This window comes from Capricornis sumatraensis, chromosome 6 (assembly GCF_032405125.1).
Source record: "Capricornis sumatraensis isolate serow.1 chromosome 6, serow.2, whole genome shotgun sequence".
In the NCBI taxonomy this organism is placed as follows: Eukaryota; Metazoa; Chordata; class Mammalia; order Artiodactyla; family Bovidae; genus Capricornis; species Capricornis sumatraensis.
Window position 1 is genome coordinate 91154714 of NC_091074.1, and position 19198 is coordinate 91173911.

The window sequence follows — 19198 nt, forward strand, 5'->3', positions numbered from 1 at the left end:
CAGACCTCTGAATTCTGCATCATCTCTCTCCTGAACGTAGGATATATGTTTTCTGAGCAGAGCCTAGTGTTAGGTAGATAGACAGTGTAGCTGACAGAGGCACCAAACAGTAGCAGTGGGGCCACTGGGGCCCCTGGTGTATTAACACATACATCTGCAGCCATAGTCTTGTGGTGAGTTTTAGAGTCTGAGGTCACTACACTGCTGGTACTACTGGGGGCTGTTGCCTTTCGATGAACATTTTCCATGTAAAACAGGAGGCATAATCGGAGTTGCCATTTGTGCACTCCTACAGTAGCTTAGTCTGGGTACCAAGTGCTTCCCAACACTTGCTGGTCTCTGGCTAAGAGCCTAGGAAGACCAAACCTCAGAGCAAGGCAACAGAATTGATATGGAAGCAAATCTTTTAAAATAATGCCTGGTTGAGAGACATGTCTCTATATACATTCTTCACTGGGCGGGGGAGGGTGGTATGCAATTAGCATCTTCCTAGTCTTCAATAAATGTACTAATGATGGTGAGAGGAAGGAGATGAGTTACTTTAGGAAGCGTGCACCTATAATGTTAGTATTAACATGTGGAGAATCATCCTTCTGAAGCTCATATCCTATAGAATTTCTGACTCCATATCACCATATTGGATGTTCACTATATAAAGAGGATGCAAACAAATCCAGAAAGCCCCAAGCAACTGTGCAATTTAGCAAGAGAGGGAGTTTAAATTGTAGGGACTCAAAACATCACCTCTGGGCTAATTGTAGACCCAGAATTAAGAGGTCATTGTCTCCAAAAGACTTCTAATCCACTTGGGTGGTGGTGGTGGTGGTGGTGGTGGTGGTGGTGGTGGTGGTGGTGTGTGTGTGTGTGTGTGTGTGTGTGTGTGTGTGTGTGTGCGCTATGTGTTGGTTCCAAGAGAGGTATAATGAAGGCTGCATACTTAGAGGATATGCTCACAGCCCAGCTGAGGCTCCCCACTAGGGAAGTTTTCTAGGTTTTAATACCAATGAAGATGAAGAGGTGTGAGCTCTGTACCCTGAGGTTCCAACATACACCACAATGGTCCATGCAAAGGAACTCATCTCCTCTGAAGCATGAGCTGGAGTGTCTGGATGGCAGCCAATGATCTGAAGAGATGCCCTGAACTTGAAGCGAATCTGGCAAAAGGATAAGGCGATGTTTAGGGCTAGCCCTCCACCACCACTAGCACTAGAAAAATCCTGACTCTTCGGCCTAAGGCAGAGCCCACCAAAGGTTACAGACAGCAAAAAGAAACAAAAAAAAAAAAAGAAAAAAAATCACAGTACAGTACATTAGGAAATCACACACGTTTTCATACACACAGCCAAACAGGAGAATCGCACCCAACTACACCTAGAGAAGCCACTGGGGTTAACGTGCTTTCTTCATATCTGCTCATTAAACAACAACAAAATTATCACGCATAGCGTGTTTGGAAGTTAACAGTAACATTTCATACTACCACAGGGTTGTGATATGCAAATTTAAAATATTTTAAACAGAAACCTTTACAAAATAATCCTATTACATAAGCAATATTTGCATAGAATTATACAGGTAAATTATACAATATTTAAGCAGCAGCAACATATGCTGAAATTTAAGACTAAGTTAAGCTTGGCTGTGGCACAGAGACCAATGTACACACAGGGAGGGGCCCCTTTGTGATCCCCCCACTGCCCACTCTGGAGGCAGGAGTGGAGAAACCCCAGTAAATCACACTACTTTACATCCATTCCTTCGTATATTACATATGTGTACACCTCTTAAATATTTATAGAAATATTTCACAAAATAATACAATCAGTTACAGTAACGATGAACTGCTCTCTGGCACAGCACACCCTTCTAATTCCGCGTTTCTCTTCAAGCAGTTCTGGTGGGGTGGGGTAGGGGTAGGGAGGGGCTTCCAATCTTTGGCCTCTTTGCTTCAGATTTTACTCACCCTTTAAAAGAAAAAAGGAAGTCAAATAAAGTAACAGGTCTATGAGTTCATATTTATAAAGCACAAACACAGGCAAAATGAGTCTGAGGTATAGAAATCAGGATGGTGGGGGCTGGGGTGAGGGCATGAGGGGCTTCCAGGGGCAGATTAGGATCCCTTCCTTGATCTGGGGGCTGGGGACAGGGATGTGGTCATTTTGTGATGTGCATTCATCAGACATTAGAAGACTGGAAAATAGGCGAAGGGGCAGCTGAGATGCACCAACACCCTCCCCCCTCCACAAGCTTACAGTAAGCGAAGTGAGAAGTGAAGTTGCTCAGTCACGTGCGACTCTTTGCAATTCCATGGACTGCAGCCTACCAGGCTCCTCCATTCGTGGAATTTTCCAGGCAAGCGTACTGGAGTGGGTTGCCATTTCCTTCTCCAGGGGATCTTCCCGACCAGGGGTTTGAACCCAGGTCTCCCGCATTGCAGACAGACACTTTATCCTCTGAGCCATCAGGGAAGCCCAGTAAGGGACAGACCCGATTTAGAATTTCACTGATTCTCCAAGGATGACTAAGCTTGAATAGGAAGCCCTGTCTGTGGGTTAAGAGGTCACTGTTTGTGACACAGGGGCCCCAGGAGGTTGCTCTGTCTGCAGCCCTCTAAGTCTCCGAGAGCATGTGTGCCCAGTTGTGTCCAACTTTGGGACCCTATGGTCTGTAGCCCACCAGGCTCCTCTGTTCATGGAGTTTTCCAAGCAAGAAAACTGCAGTGGGTTGCCATTTCCTATTCCACGGGATCTTCCCCACCCAGAGATCAAACCCACGTCTCCATGGAAGCCGAGGGATCACTGAAGAGCCCCGCCCCCCTGCCCGCCGACCCCGCCCACCTCAGTTGGAGCTGCTGCCCTGGCGTCTCTCCTCACATTCCACGTCCTGCAGCTCAATGACCTCCACCTTGGGTTCCCTCCTCTCACACCGGACATTAAAAGGCACATGGGGGTCCTCAAATAGCCCGTGATCAGTCTCGGGGTAGTCCTCGTAGCCTGGGCAAAGCCCGCTTCGGGGGTTCCGACTGGGCCCAGGCCCAGGGGCGGGGGGAGGATGCACGGCAACAGTCACGGATGCCGAGGCCGTCACGGTGGTAATGGGCTGGCAGTAGCTGGGCATGGAGCTGCCCATGGCAGTGAACGCTGGGTTGTGATGCCGAGGGTTGTGAGAACGGGCTCCCCGGGGGCCCGTGCGGTCCCTATTGCTAGGGCCAGAATGCCCTTCAGTAGAAATTTCGAAAGCGTCTCTGCGCGGTTTATAGGGAGGTGGCCTCAAGCATTCTCTGGGGGTTTCTCTTCTGGGCTGCTGTCCTGGCTGTCCAGGTGACAGGGTCCTTGAGTCCAGCTGGGGCTGCTGTCGAGGATTTGAGAGTGGGTGATGCCTCGGTTCAGGATGGACCACCTGCAGAGGGCAAGGGCAGGTTGAAACAGGCCCAGTGCTAACCCCAGGCTGGGCGCCACCCCCTGCTGTTCCAGCCCCCTCTTCTTTCTTGGCTCTGGATCCTGCCTGGCCACCCACACACAGCTCTTTCTGAACTAGAGCTCAGTCAACCCCACAAGTGGCTGGGAGTGCCCCGGGGAGCTAACAAGGGCCTTCTACCCACAGATGACAAACCCATTCTCTTTGAACCTCAACAACGTGGCAGAGGAGCGCTCTACTTGGACCCTGCGTGTAGGCTTTCTCTGGCACAGCTGGCTGGATGCATCGGGCTGCAGCCCATAAATGCAGGGCTGTGGTCTAAGCATCCAGCTGCCTCCCTCCCACAGTCTGCCACCCCACCCTGCTGGGTTGAGTCAGATCTGGAGTTCCTCCTCTTCTAAAACTGCCAAATGCCTGGCCCTGCCTCACCCACACGCAGGACGTTGCCAGGACTGTCTATACCTACACTGTTGAATACGGCTATTTACATTTAAGTTAACTGAAATTAAAATTTCAGCCCCTTAGTCACACTAGCCACATTTCAAGTGCTCAACAGCCACATGTGGGCAGTGGCTGCTGCCCGGGAGAGTGCAGGCAGAGAGAGCATTTGCATTGTCATAGAAAGTTCTATGGGGCAGCACTGCTCTGTCCTGTTGTTAGGAATCTGGTTTCTGGGTCTCTATACAAAGCACGGAGCAACACAGTGGCCACATCAATCAAAAGGACCGTGACCAACTTCAAAGTCGTTCAGCTTGTACCTATTTTTAGGCTCCCGCTGAACAAAACCAGATTCACACTGCAGCTCAGCAGGCATCGTCACGGGGGGTAAGAGGAGGAAAATTTAGGTTATTTGGTTGGCCTCTCTCTCTTTCATGGAAGGGCAGCTCCGGCCTGGGACTGGAATACCCATTTCCTGGAGGGACAGCAGGAGGCCCCCAGTTGGAGAAACATTAGCCTTAGAACCTTCCTTGGGTTTTGTGTGCTGTGCTCCAGGCCTGGGGGGCTGAGAACATCCTAGGGAGTACAGAGAGGGGAGAATGTAGCTGGGGCTCTCAGAGCCTCTGAGAAGAGGCTCCTGGGCTGCTCATGGTTTTCCTGAATTACTTAAGGTTGGTTCTCAGCTTCTCTGCTCCTTCCAGCCACCTAGAATGCGCGCTTGGAGCCATAAAAGCTTCCGGTAAAGTCTCAGACAATAGTGACTGAAGTAATTTTATACTAAGGGCAATTAAAGGTAACAGAGGTGGAAGGGAAAAAAATAACTTCTGTGGCAATAAAAATACCATTATATTTTAAAATAAGTATCATCCTACAATGTATGTAACTTTAAAATAAGGGTGGGAGGGTGGGTAGGGAAGCAAGGTATGCTTTACCTCTGGTTCTTAAACAAGATATATGGTGATGGATGCTTTGTGTAGTCTCCATTACTGGCCCCTGCCCTTTTCAATCCGTAGATACAACCATATGAAATTAACATTTCTATAGTATGATTCCACCTAACCTATACTTTTTTTTTGGCATCCTGTGCTTTGCTGTTCAGAGCAGGCAGAGGCCGCCTCCTGGGGTGACTTATGACTTACAGTGGAGCGGGCGAAGACAGGGTTTTCTGTGGCTTCCACGATCACTTGGTGGGCAGGGCCCCCAACACCCTGCTGGGCCTCGTAGTGCCGCAGCTCCTCACTGATGCCTGACACTGTCGTCTGAGAACTGTACTCCGAGTCAGAGGAATCAGACCCGTTGTTTGTGTGACCGGCGGGTACAGCAAACCGGACCACGCTGGGGGGTGGCTCAGGAGAAGGTGTGGGCAGCCGGTTCAGCCCATTGGCTGGAGACACCTATTTAAGGGGATTCCGTATGTCAGGTGTTATCATCCATTTACCCGGTGGCTACACTCAAGGTTCAAAGCACAGTACTGTTTAGGGGTCGCTGCTCTCCCTCACTTCCCCATCCTGGCCCCCCACACTACTCTGTATTCACTTAGCCCAATCCTTGCCACATAGAGGACCCTTGGGCATGACAGATAGAGCAAAAGGACTGCCCTCTGCTTTCACAAACTAGAAAGGCAGGTTATGCCCTTTTCATTCCTGTTCAAACCCAGATATTCATCTTGAGTGGAAAATGCTTTATTGATAGAGACCTATAACACTTAGGTTGCCAATCACCAGGTTTCAAAAAACCAAAATAAAAGCAACCTAAACCAAACCAAACCAACACAACATCCTCCAACACTAATAAACTGAAGATAAAAAAGTCTATAGTTATTGAGTTGTTTGCTGAAAAAGTAAACAACCAGAAAATGGGGATAAACCTAAATATCTAAATTAAGACTGACACCAGGAAAAACAGCATACAGATGGCCCGTGGGCTGCACGTGACGCCAGCAACGATTACTGACCTCAGGATACGGTCCGAAGAAGGACAAAAGCACTGGCAGCAAAACTAGTCCATTGAGAACACCCAGGATTGTTAGGATCGCCAGGACAGCAAAGAAGTACCTTAACGATGAAAGGGAAACAGGAACATTTACCATGGCAAGTGAATTAAGGGACCCTTCATGTGCCCAAATGTCAGAGCCCAAAATGAACAAAACCCACACCAATGAAAAGGCTGTTACAAAACTTCAGTTCAAACCCAGCACAGGATTACTTTCGTTTTTCTTTCACCCTTCTGACTTTGAGGACTGCATTCCGCAACCCAAAGTGTTAGTTCATGAAGGGAAGGAAAAAAAAAAATTAGGTTGTTAATTTGCTGAAATCTCATGGCATGTCATGTTATTTATGAATGTGTTACACAAACACAAAAATATGGAATGTGAACTGAATGGCTGAGCAGACTGAAAGCACAAATACAATGCAGAGGGGCCCCGTTCACGAAAACCCAGCAGAAGCAAACAAATGAAGTGAAGGGTGTAGAATTTAAACAATTTAGCCCAGGAGGAAAAGCAGCCCACTTCTGCAGGCAGCTAATCCACTGTGAAATGCTTCTGCATCTTAGAGCAGAATCTCTAATTAAGTCTCCAGTGTATCAGGTAAGGCTTTCCCTGGGCTTTCATTAACCACAACTTTCTGCCTAGAATTCTGTGAGTTCCAGTTTTACCAAATAGCTCCAACTGCGACCTTTTTAGAACACTGGAACCAGCTTTCCGCAAAGAAAACACTGCCCATTCTGTGGTTGCTGGGGCATTTTCGGGGGAGGGCGGTCCACAATGACGGGTTGCTCTGCTGGCCAATCTTTTGTTGAACAATTTAGCATCTCTGAATACTCTTGTTTTGCGTCAGCCAATTCAGACATAAAGGCCGCAGCACCATGAAGAAGAGGAGAGTGCACAAGTGGCCCTGCTTTCCCACCATTGAGGGCTAAGGTCTGGGATCCTTCACGAATACCAAGGTGAACCTGTCAGCCAGGGAGGGTGGCTGGCGGATGTTCCACACAGCTGGAGGCAGAAAGCTACACACAAGCATGCGTTTCTGTAACTATCGGTTTCTAGGGTAATTTTGCTGGAAGGGGGCTGGGGTGGGGGAGAGCTCAGGATGTTCTGGGAAGAGGGAGGGCAAGATATCTATATGTTAATGGTTCTCTTGATCATAAAACGGAACAGGCTCCAAACTTCGCTGTGCCTATATAAGTTTCGCTCTTAGATGAAAGGAGAGAGAATCTCTATAAAAATACAAATACCTCGCAGCTATTGTAAACACTAGAAACTTCTGAGCTGCATTAGTAAAACCAAGCAGCCGATGTCTTGCACTAATGTAAACTGCTGGAACTTTAGGTTGAGGCATATATCAGCAGCAGGCATTAAGACATTTGCATCCCATCCATCTAACGGTAGAATAAACAGACCAATTAGATTTCTGACGGCTTCGTGTATACAATGTCTGCTCATTTAGTCAACCTCAGTGAGGGCTTTATCAGGTTAATCCATCCAGTTCTAGAAAATGGGAAGCCCTTTTAAGTGCTTGAAATAAGAGCCCTGCTATCTCTGGGAGAGAACAAGAAGCCATGGGTTAGATGAGAGAGTTGGGATCCTGCCCTCCACCCAGGTCCCAGATAGTTGCTCTAATCAGGCTAAGTTTCTTCTCTGTTGCTCCCTTGGCATCCCCCCACAAGGCTGAGTTAGATCCTCTGAGATCCCATCACACTCTGTTTCCCATGGTTTTGAATTGCTTGCGACCTTGTCTCTGCCCCCCATAGACCATAGCTATGTAGAGGGGGACAAGGACAAGGTTACTGCTGTGCTGTTGTGTGAAATGGCACTTATGAGGTGTTCACCATACAGTGCTGAATGAGAAATTACACAAAAGAATCTCTCTTGGAAGTAGCGTTTCTACATCATAGAGAAACAACTACTAATGCTCAAATAAAGGAAAAGTCAACATCAAATTAAGAGCTCAAAACAAAGCCTAGACCAAAACCTTCTTCTAGTTTAGGTATATATACCTACCTGATACTGGCCAATGAGGTGTACTAATTGGCTTGCTAATGGACCGATCCTCTATGCTGAGAGGATCAGCAACAGGGCCATCATCTGGGAGCTGGCTAATAACTCAGACTCCGCTCCCCACCCCCGATGAAGTCTGATCTGCATTTACAGAGAGCCCCGATGATTCACGAGCACACTATAGTTTGAGAAGTACTGGTCTACACCTCTCCACTCACTCTCCACCCAAAAGACAGTGAGCCGACCCTGGCACTCATTCTAGGAAGGCTGCATCTCCATAATGATGCCAAGGACCTATCGTCTTTCCTAATAAAGAAACTTTGGCTACAATTTAAAATCCTTAAGATCCTCTTTTTTTCACTTGGAATTGAAAGTCCTATTACAACATACACACCAGGAAAGCCGGTTTAGATTCTCTCTCCAGATTACCAAAGTGTGCCTAACAATCCAGTCATTTCTCACATTCTATTCTACTTGACTATGGTCCTAATTCTGGACTATCTTTTACTTATTGATGATTCTGCCCTCGACCCTCCACAGACCAGCAGGGTTACATCTAAGAGCAGGTGTTTAAAAAAGCTGTGGAGGCTCTTCAGAGAAGAAAATGGTCTCTCCCTGTAGTTCTCGAATTCTTTTTTCAAGAGGAAAACTCGCTCTCCTTTTATACTTCACAAAGTCAAGTCCTTAAATAAATTCACCAGAAACTGCTTGCCATGAAATCCAAATAGAAAGATGTATCCGAATGAGGCTTGGATTTTAAAAATTTGACACCAAAGTCACACAGTAAATGCTTCTTAAATCTTAGTGGGAACTTGAACATGCAATCAAGGGATGCTGTCTTCACTTCTTAAAAGAATAAAATTTCTGAACATTTTAGGTATCTCCATGTTTTCCTTTCTACAGTTTTGAAGGACAATGGAAGGTCAAATCTAGTCAGTCAAAGGGAACCAGGTCATTTCCTTCTGTTGATATTTCTAACCTTAATGCCAAGAGCTGGGATGTGGTGTCAAGCTGTACAGCTGCCTTTGTTTCTAGCCCCAAACCCGCCATCTTTTGTCCTCAGGATATTCCCCAAAACAGCTCTAGAAGACAGCCTGTTCTTATGCCTCTCAGCGTGTGCATGCATGCTCAGCGTGTCCGACTCTTTGCAACCCCACAGACTACAGCCTGCCAGGCTCCTCTGTCCATGGAATTTTCCAAGCAAGGAATACTGGAGTGGGTTGCTATTTCCTACTCCCAGGAATCTTCCCGATCCAGGGATCAAACCCAAGTCTCTTGCAGCATCTGCATTGGCAGTTGGATGCTTTACCACTGTGCCACCTTGGAGTTAATAAACTCAAGAGAAAGTGGGGTCACAGATGGTGACAATCACTTTACAATATGTGTATCAAAATATCATGTTGCACCCCTTAAATATATTCAATTTTTGTCAATTATTCCTCAGTAAAGCTGTGGCGGGGGCAGGCTCAGCAGGGAGTAGAGTCCCAATGAAGACAAGGTGCAATCGCCCAGAGACAAAAGGAAATAAGTTACAGAGAACACATTAGAAAACAAGGCTTACCTGACAATGAAATCAAATTCAGATCCTGCAAGCATCAGCACTCCCAGTAGAGTGGAAACGGCACCATCGAGAACAGGCGCAAACATGTGCTCCAGGGCAAGCACAGCCCTGCGGTTCTTGTCACCAATGGCTGTTAGAAAGGCCTGCGAAATGAGAGTTCGGGTGATCAGATTCCTGGATCTCATTTAGTCAATGGCCAGCTTCGTCTTAAATGCTATAAGCCGGTTTCATCTGACTCCACTGTACCCCTCAGATCTTACTGTCTAGCTATTGGAATGTTTAATTGGGGTTGCTCAACTTGGCTAAATCTAGGCTTACATTAAATTGACCTGTTAATAATAATGGATTGTATTTGGTGTTTATGTAAATCTTGAACAACAACAAAGATGGAAAGCATATTTACTTTAAATTTAAAAATGATGCCAAAACTATATTAAAATGAGCAAAATGTTCCCTTCCTTTTACTGTTACTCACCTTGAGTTCACTCCCCATGTGAGTGATCTAACATTATTCACATGGGAGATGTCTAGCTATGACAACAGCATTCTCCTGATTTTTTGAAAGGTCAAGATCTTACTTTAAAAATGGGCTTAACATCGAGGTGCATATTTCCTCATGGTTATACTGAGGTTAGAATTTCTGTCACTGTGTTCAGACTAATATGTTCGTAGGACATGTAAGTACTATTAACATATCACAAGAAATTCAATCAAGCCTGTTCTAAATATGGGTGGACATGGCCCAACTCTTTTGTGTTCTCTAGGTCTTCTAGGTCAAGGTATTGTTGATACCAAATGGAAACCTTATGTAGGTCTTCGTGTATCACACTACTGGCTTGAGAGTATGACCGAAGACCATTTTAATGTGGGTTAGTTACTGTTACACCCTATCTGTTCCCCGCAGTGGGACCTAACAGGGAGGGCTGAGCCTGGCACAAGCTTGCTCTCTGAAAGTGCAAGCTGCTCTGGGATGTGCTGAGAAGAGGGCCTGGAGCCCTTGCAGGTGGCATATGTGTCCTGGGGAAACACACGTCCATTAAGGACTGCTTAATGGATGAAGAAATAAAACTACACAGAAGTGTACCGAGGTGTATGACTTTTCTCTCAAGTGGGGTCTATGTAAGTGATGCTCTTTCAGAGTTGAGGAGACTTTAGGGTCAAAGTAGTTATCTTTTTCTCCTGAGAGGAAGGCACTAAAACAGTCTGGAACCATGCTGTCTGTGCTGTATTTGGGCCATGAGGCCATAAGGGCCAGAACTGAGTTGATCTTCTTGCATACAACTTATGCTACTGGAAAAATAAACTGCCAGATACCCACTGATCCCTTGATGACTTTCACATACAGGATGTGGTAAGAATGCCATGCCCTGTGTGTGGACAGTCTCTTGATGAAGACTTGGGCTAGTATCACAAAGCCAAGTTGGCTCTTGAGACTCCTTAAATTCTCAGGATTAAATCTTGCATGAGGAGTAGAGGTGTTCCTTCATTGTTTATTCAGCACTGGTATGGATATTTATGTTCCTACTGCCTCAGAGACCCAGGGTGCTGTAACAGTTTAAGAAAAGATATTAAGCATTTCCACCACAAAAATCTGATCTAGGACCACCCTTGTCTGTAATGATAGCCACCAAAAAACAGTGGTTTTCATTCACATCAGAATTAATTGATTTGTGGATTTTTAACTCACATATAAATTTTTCCTATTTTTAAAAGAAATGATATTATAAATAGTGTTTTCTAAGTTCTAAGCTCTTCTTTTTAAAAATCCCCTCTCCTTCTTCCCAGCTCAACTGAGGAAAGTAATCTGGGTAGGCTCAAAATTTAGAGAACTGTTTCTATACTATCACCTTTTTATCATACACGGGGGGAAGAACAGGCTAACTGCAACAAAACACTCTTTCTGAAATACAAAAGTTTATAATCCCTAAGTAGCATAAATATGGCCCTGAAAGAGGACAACAGAAAGTAGCAGACACCCATGTGTAGACACCCATAGGCCACGTGCTGAGCCCAATGCTGGAGATTGCAGAAGCAAGGCTGAAAGTAATCTGATCCAAGTCCAGTGCTAGGCTTCCTGGCCAAGCCTTCCAAACATCAGTATTTATTCAGTCAATAAGTATTTACTGAATGCCAATGTAAACCTCAGGTCTTAGGCTACAAACACAAGTGTGGATGGAGCATAATTTACACATCACTGTGGGGCTTTTAAATAATTCTCTGATAAACGTATACGACGGACTTGTCTCATGCATTAGACTCCTCCTGAAGTTTACCCTCCTTTTTCACAAGACTGGGCCCACAGAGAGAGGGGAAAGATTCCTATGGAGAGCAACACTAGTTTTTTTATGTTCTGTTGTCATGAATTTGGAGGCTGGGAGGTTGAAGGAACTGGGGTGGGGGGTGGTGCTCAGATGGGGAGTTCATTAGCCCCAGGGTATTTCCTTAGCTGCCAGTTCACCTCACCCTCAACTATGCCTGCCCACCATGCCTGTGAGTGTGGTCTCATGTTATTCCCGCTTTATTACTGTGGTTTTAAAGATTGTATGTATTTGTGTACACACATACTTATATAACATCTGTCTAGGAACAGCTCACACCTTTAGGACCCGTGACACAGCTGACAACGACAAATAAGCAGAATCCTGGGCCCACTTGGACACACCAAGGACACTGTCTACTGCTGACACGGCCCGGCTAACTTCCACCTTCGATGACCTGCTTCTTAGATTCCCTCAGAGGGAGAGGAGTCCAGCTGAACGGCAGCCACTCCTGGGGAATGTCTGTGCTCCCAAGCTTTCTGCTGTGATATGTGTCAGATGTGCTCTTTGGTGGTGGAGAAAATGAAAAGGTTCCCAACTTGTAAACTAAAAGAGCTTGCAGAGAAGGCAACCTATCTCCCATACCAGAGCGACATGAACAGTGAATTCCACTCCAATGCCGACGGAAGCAATCAAGATGACCACAGGCACAGCACTCAGCTTGATTCCAATGAGGCCCATCATGCCGAAGAGCTCAACTGTCATCAAAGCCAAGACTGTCACCTTTAAAAAAACACAGAGGATGAGTGGCTGGGCACAAACACACTCTGGGTGTTGCAAAAATTCTTTCCAAACTATTTCATGAGTGTGATCTATAAAGAGTTATACAGATACGTCCTTATTGCTGGCTACAAATTTAATATGGTTTAAAACAAGGTGTTTCCTCCTGTTTTGATCTTAACCATCAGAGACCATCCTTCAACTTGTAACTGAGCTGAAACTTTTTTTGGTTGCCTTGCCCTCCATCCTAAAGAAAGTTGATAGGACAGGCTGAATAAATATTCTTTTACGTAGAAGTCACTTTGCTTTTGTTTGGAGAGCCTGTGGGCTGAGTGAGGATGACTTAGGAGAAAGGGGACGTATGGTCAGCTGATGCGGGTCAGGTTACAGCCCCTTCACTATGAAGAAATGTGGAGTCACTGGGGTGGACAAAGCAAACAGGGAAAAGCTTTTATTTGCCATTCTTTCATCTGCCTTGTAAAAATTTCTAGGGAGATGGAAAGAATCCGTTGAGGTAGACTTTGGAGTTTTTTGGGCCAAAGAGGAGAAAATACAAATAAAACAATAAACTTTACAAGGGAAGGAGAGAATGATCTTTCCTTCTGGGGGTGGGGGACAGCAGGCAGTGAAGGGCGAGCAGACAAGCACAATAAAAGTTCCCTTTGCTTTCTTTTAATAAGCTAATGAAAGATGGATAACATCAATTGTTTAAGTACCATGAAAACTCCTACAGACTAAACATTTACCTTTAAACATACCTGCTGTACAGACTTATGGTGCAGAAACAAGACCTGGTCTCTGTTTTTATAATTTTGGCATTTTGAAGGCTATACCACAGTTCATGGAATTTAAACACTGCCATGATTTTATTAGACTCTACATGAAACTAGCTTCAAACCTGCAAGCATTATAGTTGGTGAAAGAATGTTAAAAAAAAAAAAGATTGGCAATACTTTATCATTTCTCCCTAAGAGTTAAAACAAATACACCACACAAAACCATGTCTAAAATGATTTATCCATATACCACCGTCCAAACTTCTCTAACTATCTCTCCATTTAGAAGAATCTTCTCTATATTTGGTATGGGTGTCATAACAAAATGACACTTGAATTAAAAAACAAAACAATTAGTTATGCTTTGAATGTTTGTATCAATATGCACTCAGCTCTATTATGGAAAGTGTGCTCAAAAACTCCTCTATCTTCACCTAAAAAGTTTAATGCTATAGGAGAAGGGACATAAGATTAAGGCCATTAAAGACTCTACCTAAGCATGAACCTCGCCACCTCCAGTAGAATAAATACAGTATGGATGATGCAATCTATACCCTCCTCCCGAGGCCCAGACATAAACAAAACTTCCCGGCTGCAGAAAGAGCTATGCTGAAAGGAATTTGACTTCCACAAAGACCCTCAGAATAAACTCACAATGATCCCTGCCGTCCAGGGGTTCAGGAGGAAGACGGCGCACACCAGGAACGTGCAGGCCAGCACCACGCTGATGGACAGGAGGAGCCAGTGGCGGAGGCCGATGTACTGCTCCCAGAAGAGGAAGGGGTAGCCGTTGGGATAGCTGGAGAGCCCCAGGCTCGTGTAGTTATTGCAGATGGTTCTGACTTTTTCAATGGCTTCAACGAAGTCCGAGGTGTCACGCAGGCCGTTGAGGTAGAAAGGGAACTGAGCATATTCAATGGGCTCTGCTGCAGGGACTGCACAGAAAAGACAACAGGGAGAGGGCCCAGGAGTCAGGGGCTTCCGGCAACACTGAGAGAGGCAAACAGGCTTCATCTGAAGGTGGAAAAAAGGCAGCAAGTGTCCCACCGTTTGCCTCCCAGACGTGAGTCCCCAGATTCTCCATAAGTGCAATGAGAAGAGAAAGAACTCAGCAAGAAAGTCTGCTTACTCCTCTTCTTTCAATGTGAGGGACAAACAATACCAGCGACAGTCTTGATAGTCTTAAGGTCTTGACAGTTTCAGTCTTTGGTTTAAAAAATTTTAAAAGATAATCAACTTTTGATTTTGGCGGGGGGACATTGCAGGTGGAGGAGGAGACTGTGATCTATGTATTGATTTACCCTTAGATTTTAATCTTCTAGAAGCAGTCATTGTTTGTAATGGGTCTAAACCACTTAAGAATTCAATTGTGGTAACATTTTCTTCTGTTCAACTGACACAAGTGAAAACACTAAGTTCAAACCATTTTACTTAATCACGAGAACAAAATAACTCGAAAGTCATGCTTTACTGAGAAAAATGCTTAACTTATCCTTTTAGTGATCTTACACACTTAAACCTTCCATGCTTCTTTTTTAACGCAATGCTAAGTCTTCAGCAGCAGGGGAAGAAATCCTCACACAACAAGCATTTAGTTACTGCCGTTGTGTGTTCCAGACCCTTTGGGGTCATTCAGCTGACTTGCTAAACATGATTTGCCCTATTATAATCTCAACTATAAATTTTCATTAAGACAAGCCTTGGCTGCTTGCCACAAGGCTCTGAGGTTTAGATACAGGGAAGCACAACCCGCCTGCTCTCCGGCCATGTTCGCAAAGGGACCTGTCTTCTTTCTCACGTCCATCCTCAGCCTCATATCCAAGGTATAAGCAACTAATATCTCTAACATAAATGCAAATTAAATCCATCCAGAACCACCTTTCAAAGTTGGGGCTGAGAGGTGAAAGGAAGAGGACGCCGTTGTATACACACTTTTCTGCTCCGGTTTAAACAGCTTTGACAGAGTACAGGTGCTTGGTGGCTTATAGGAATGACTCAACTTGCCAAAAATCCCTTCAACACCAGAGTTGACAAAGTTAAGATAAACATATAATCCCCAGTGATAAAACTCTGCAATAGTAAAACAACACTCAACCTGGAGGCGTCCCCAAATTTCACATGGAACAGCTGGCATTAAAGAGAGATGCCTGGTGGATGTTTTAGAGTCAAAGGCACAAGGAGAGATTAGAGACTCTTATTTCTCAGTGTGATAGAGCATGAGTTGTATTCGATTACACATCCTCATCTGTCTCCCAGAGTTTGAAACTAAAAGAAATACATTGTTCTGTTTACACTTTTGAACCCTAATTGGTGTCAACGGATGAGGGCTATAACTGAGCTTGGAAGTACAGGGTGCAAGGAGCCCTCACCAGCTTGGAGGTCCAGTGGAGGGCTACTTACTTCTCAGCCTGGTTTCTGGCATGTAGTCGGCTTTGTCATGAACCCACTCAGGACGGTGAGGCCGGATGTTGGCTTGGGAGGCGGCATAAGCCACAGGGTCGTTGCTGACCCAAGCAGTCAGGTAGATGTAGAAAGCACTGGGGTTAATGATGCCATCTGCATCCACCAGGCGCCGTTTAGTCAGCTGCAAAATGGGTAGAACAGGAGGCTTTCAGAGTGGGGGCTTGGGGTCAACACACTCCTGCCTCCAGAGAAGCAGAGCCTGCATCAGCATTTGCAACAAAGAACAGAATGTCTGTTTGCAAGTGCAGAAAATCCCATCAGAACACCTTTGGTTCCTTTTAAAATGCACTTATCAGAGAATGCAATAATCGGCATGTTTATAACACACATACACACACACACACAGTTCGGCAGATGGCCCAGGAATTGACTGAACCAATTAAATCTGAACGCTAAAAAGAGTGTCTGCAGCCAAGGCAGAGAATGAACAATCTGGAGAAACATATTTATAGGAGGGGAAGGGGGAAAAAAAACCTGGCAAGAATCCCCATACACGTCTGTGTGCAGTTAACCTCTGCTGTTAACACTGAAGGAAATGCCACCCAGTAAATGGAGGAGAGCTATAAAAATAAAACAACATCTGTATAAATTTTGCTAACACTAGCCTCCTATGACCTGTGTATTCAAAAGAGGTCCATCGCCAGAAAGTAGAAGGGATGGGCGCACAACCTGGGTCTTTCTGGGAGTCTTAGTCTGAGCGAGGTGGTCACATTTAGCATATGTGCCACGTCCTAAGAGGAAGCCGAATAAATACTATGCTCCCTCTAGAGCTGGTCTGCAGGCCTTGTATAGGTGAAACACATCCAGAGACAAACACACAGACACGCATGTACATATGCATATATTTTTTCCTGTTTACTTCCGATGGAGACCTGGTTCCAACGCTTTTCATCTTTAACAAAATGAAAAACACCAGTGACAGAAGTTAATAGGGAAAGAGTAAAGGAAGAAAGTGGAGGAGAGGGAGAGAACTAAATTTCAGGGATCTGGATTCAATTAATCCACAGGATATGTAACAACTGTATGTCTTCAAGCCGTCTCTGGAATTACATAGTACAGCTCACACGGCCTCCGTGCACACAGCACGGTTTTCTCCCTCCCAGGCAGAGGAAATGATGTCTGGCGGCCTGGCCCAATCACATGTGTTCCACGGTGCCCCTGGTCCCTAAAACCAATCCAGCCCCCAGCATCCCCCTGCCATCTCTCAGACAGACTCCTCTGCCTGCATCCTTGTCAAACCGGACAGCATACCGCATGCGGCCATAAAGCACTAAGTTCACACTCCATAATAACTCTGAACAATGTACTTTGTAAATCTGTCACCTTTAATGCCAGCAAAAATGGGGAGACAATAAACAGAGCGGCTGGGAAGATCATTAGCATGACGGTTTTCTGCCTGAAGGTGAAGCAAGTAAGCTACAAAGAGTGGGAGGAGGACCAGGGGAAGCTACGAGTGGGACTGGACTCCTCTGCAATGTGAAGGGTCCAAATGCCCTCACCAGCATGCCCAAGGAATCAGAGGGGATATGCTGGAATCCAAGTGTCACAGCCAAGAGGCAAATGCAACTGGAGAATATGATTACCAAACAGGGACAGCTCTTCTTTCGGCGGGGGTGAGCACAACAGTGAGTCCACGGAGAGTCCAAAGATCTGCCTTTCCATCTGCCTCACTCATGACAGAGCAATCTGTCTGTCCTCCTCTACCCCTCATGCCACAGTGACCCAAAGGAATCAAACGTAACAAATCCTCCCATCCTGCTAGTAATCTCTCCTAACCCATCCATCACCCCAACTTCTACTCTTGCAAATTTTCTGCTACCCAACTGACTCACCTTTCCAAGTTTGACTATAACCAAGACTGACATGGTGACAAGGACTAGAATTCAAAAGAGAACAATGCAACACAGTATGTCTAACATCTGAAAGAATCTGCACGGCCTCAACTATACTTTGTTCTGACAACTGCTCTGAAGGTAAGTAACACACTTGTCCCCATTCAACAGATGAGCAAGGTGAGGCACTCTGGTTTGCCGGCACCTACACAATTATCCAGTGGGATAACAAGTCCCAAAGCCCTGCTCAACAACTCTCTCTGAAGCTCCCAAGGTATAAGGCAGTGAGAGTACCTGACTGATGTCAATGGGCTTATCACGGCTGCCGGTTTGTACCAGGAGTTTGTAGGCAAGGACCCCATCATCCGATCCATTTTTGTAATTGTTTGGCATGATTTTTCCGGTTTCCCAGTCACTGTCAAATGCATCCTGAAGTCCTAGAAAAGGCAAATGTGTGTAATATATTATAACTCTTAACCAGATTGATCCTGGGCCTAATGGGGTGGACTGACGACAGGAGGGTGTTTGCCATCAACTCCAAGCACCCTGTATTCTGCTTATTCTTGATTTCACGTGATACTCGTGTTTCGTGAATGAACTTCAGGATGCTGATAATCACTGCTTCAAAAGGCAGAAGGGAGGGGATAATCATTTCTAGGAAACAAATACACACGTTTTAACCCAAAACTCCCCCCTCTTCTCCCCCAGATCACAAGAAAGCAAGAGAAAGCTGGGTGAAGAAGATACACTAGGCTGAAACACTGTTTTGTGACACATTAGGTACTAAGCCATGGGTTCTTCAATACAACCAGAAATTCCATTCAGAGCTGGAAAAACACATTCAAACCCCCAACTTCAAACAGCAACTGAGTTGCTTCTCCAGCCCAGGGTGAGTGAACATGATTCTGTCAATTTGTTCCATCTGTTCGACTTGTGGAGCTAACACAAGCTGTGGGATCGGCTGCCAGGTTGTGTAAAGATCACAGCCAACACCTATTCACTCTCGACTGTTCTCTTCCTCTTTGCCACCCTTCCTTGAAGAGGGGGTGTGAAGGAGGGGGAGGACGGAGCTTGTGTGCGTGTGTGTGCAGGGAAATACCTCACAGGGTAAATTTGGATCAGATTGAGAACAGGAAGCCACAGGCCAATACAAGGGGGCTCTGTGAGAACAGATGACAAACCGCAAGGCCGGGGAGGGGGAAGGAAAGAGCTTTGTGGGCTTGGGGGATGGGTGAGCCCACCAGCCCACCACACACAGCTGCGCTTGGCCTCTGTAATCAAAACCATCATTACAGACCTGACGGTTTGGCTACAGCTGTAAAGAGATAAGCGTGCTGGAAGAGAAAACAGGGCTCTGGTGACCCGGCCTTAGGCGCTGAGCAACTGCTGGCTCACACAGTCTCCGCTGACACCCTCACCCCTTTCATTGCCCTGCACCCCCAAATCACCTCCCACGTAGAACTCCAGAGTCCCAGCCCCTAAGCAGCCACATCTTTTGAACAAGCTGCACATGCACAAGGTTAGACGTGGTCAGTAGGAATGGAGGGAGGGTCTTCAGTCACTTCAAAGTCACCTGCCCCCCACTCCTCCCAACACACAGAACTGGTTCTGTTTTTTGTGTTCAAAATGGGGGTTGAAGTTGAGGGAAGAGCAAAGCACAGACCCTCTCTCGCGCT

General features: G+C 45.8%; 1 protein-coding gene across 3 annotated transcripts in view; it reads right to left on the reverse strand.

Annotated features, from left to right (window-relative positions):
• Positions 1-2838: 2838 nt before the first annotated feature.
• The window catches only part of PTCH1 (patched 1), a 66125-nt gene continuing 49765 nt past the window's right edge, over positions 2839-19198 (reverse strand). For all 3 annotated transcript variants that reach the window (XM_068974087.1, XM_068974088.1, XM_068974085.1), the window contains 8 exons: positions 17817-17959; positions 15628-15811; positions 13882-14162; positions 12317-12454; positions 9414-9556; positions 5810-5909; positions 4995-5249; positions 2839-3399 (listed from right to left, as the gene is read on the reverse strand). In XM_068974087.1, coding sequence (XP_068830188.1) covers positions 2839-3399; positions 4995-5249; positions 5810-5909; positions 9414-9556; positions 12317-12454; positions 13882-14162; positions 15628-15811; positions 17817-17959 — 1805 coding nt within the window. The remainder of the gene's footprint in view (positions 3400-4994; positions 5250-5809; positions 5910-9413; positions 9557-12316; positions 12455-13881; positions 14163-15627; positions 15812-17816; positions 17960-19198) is intronic.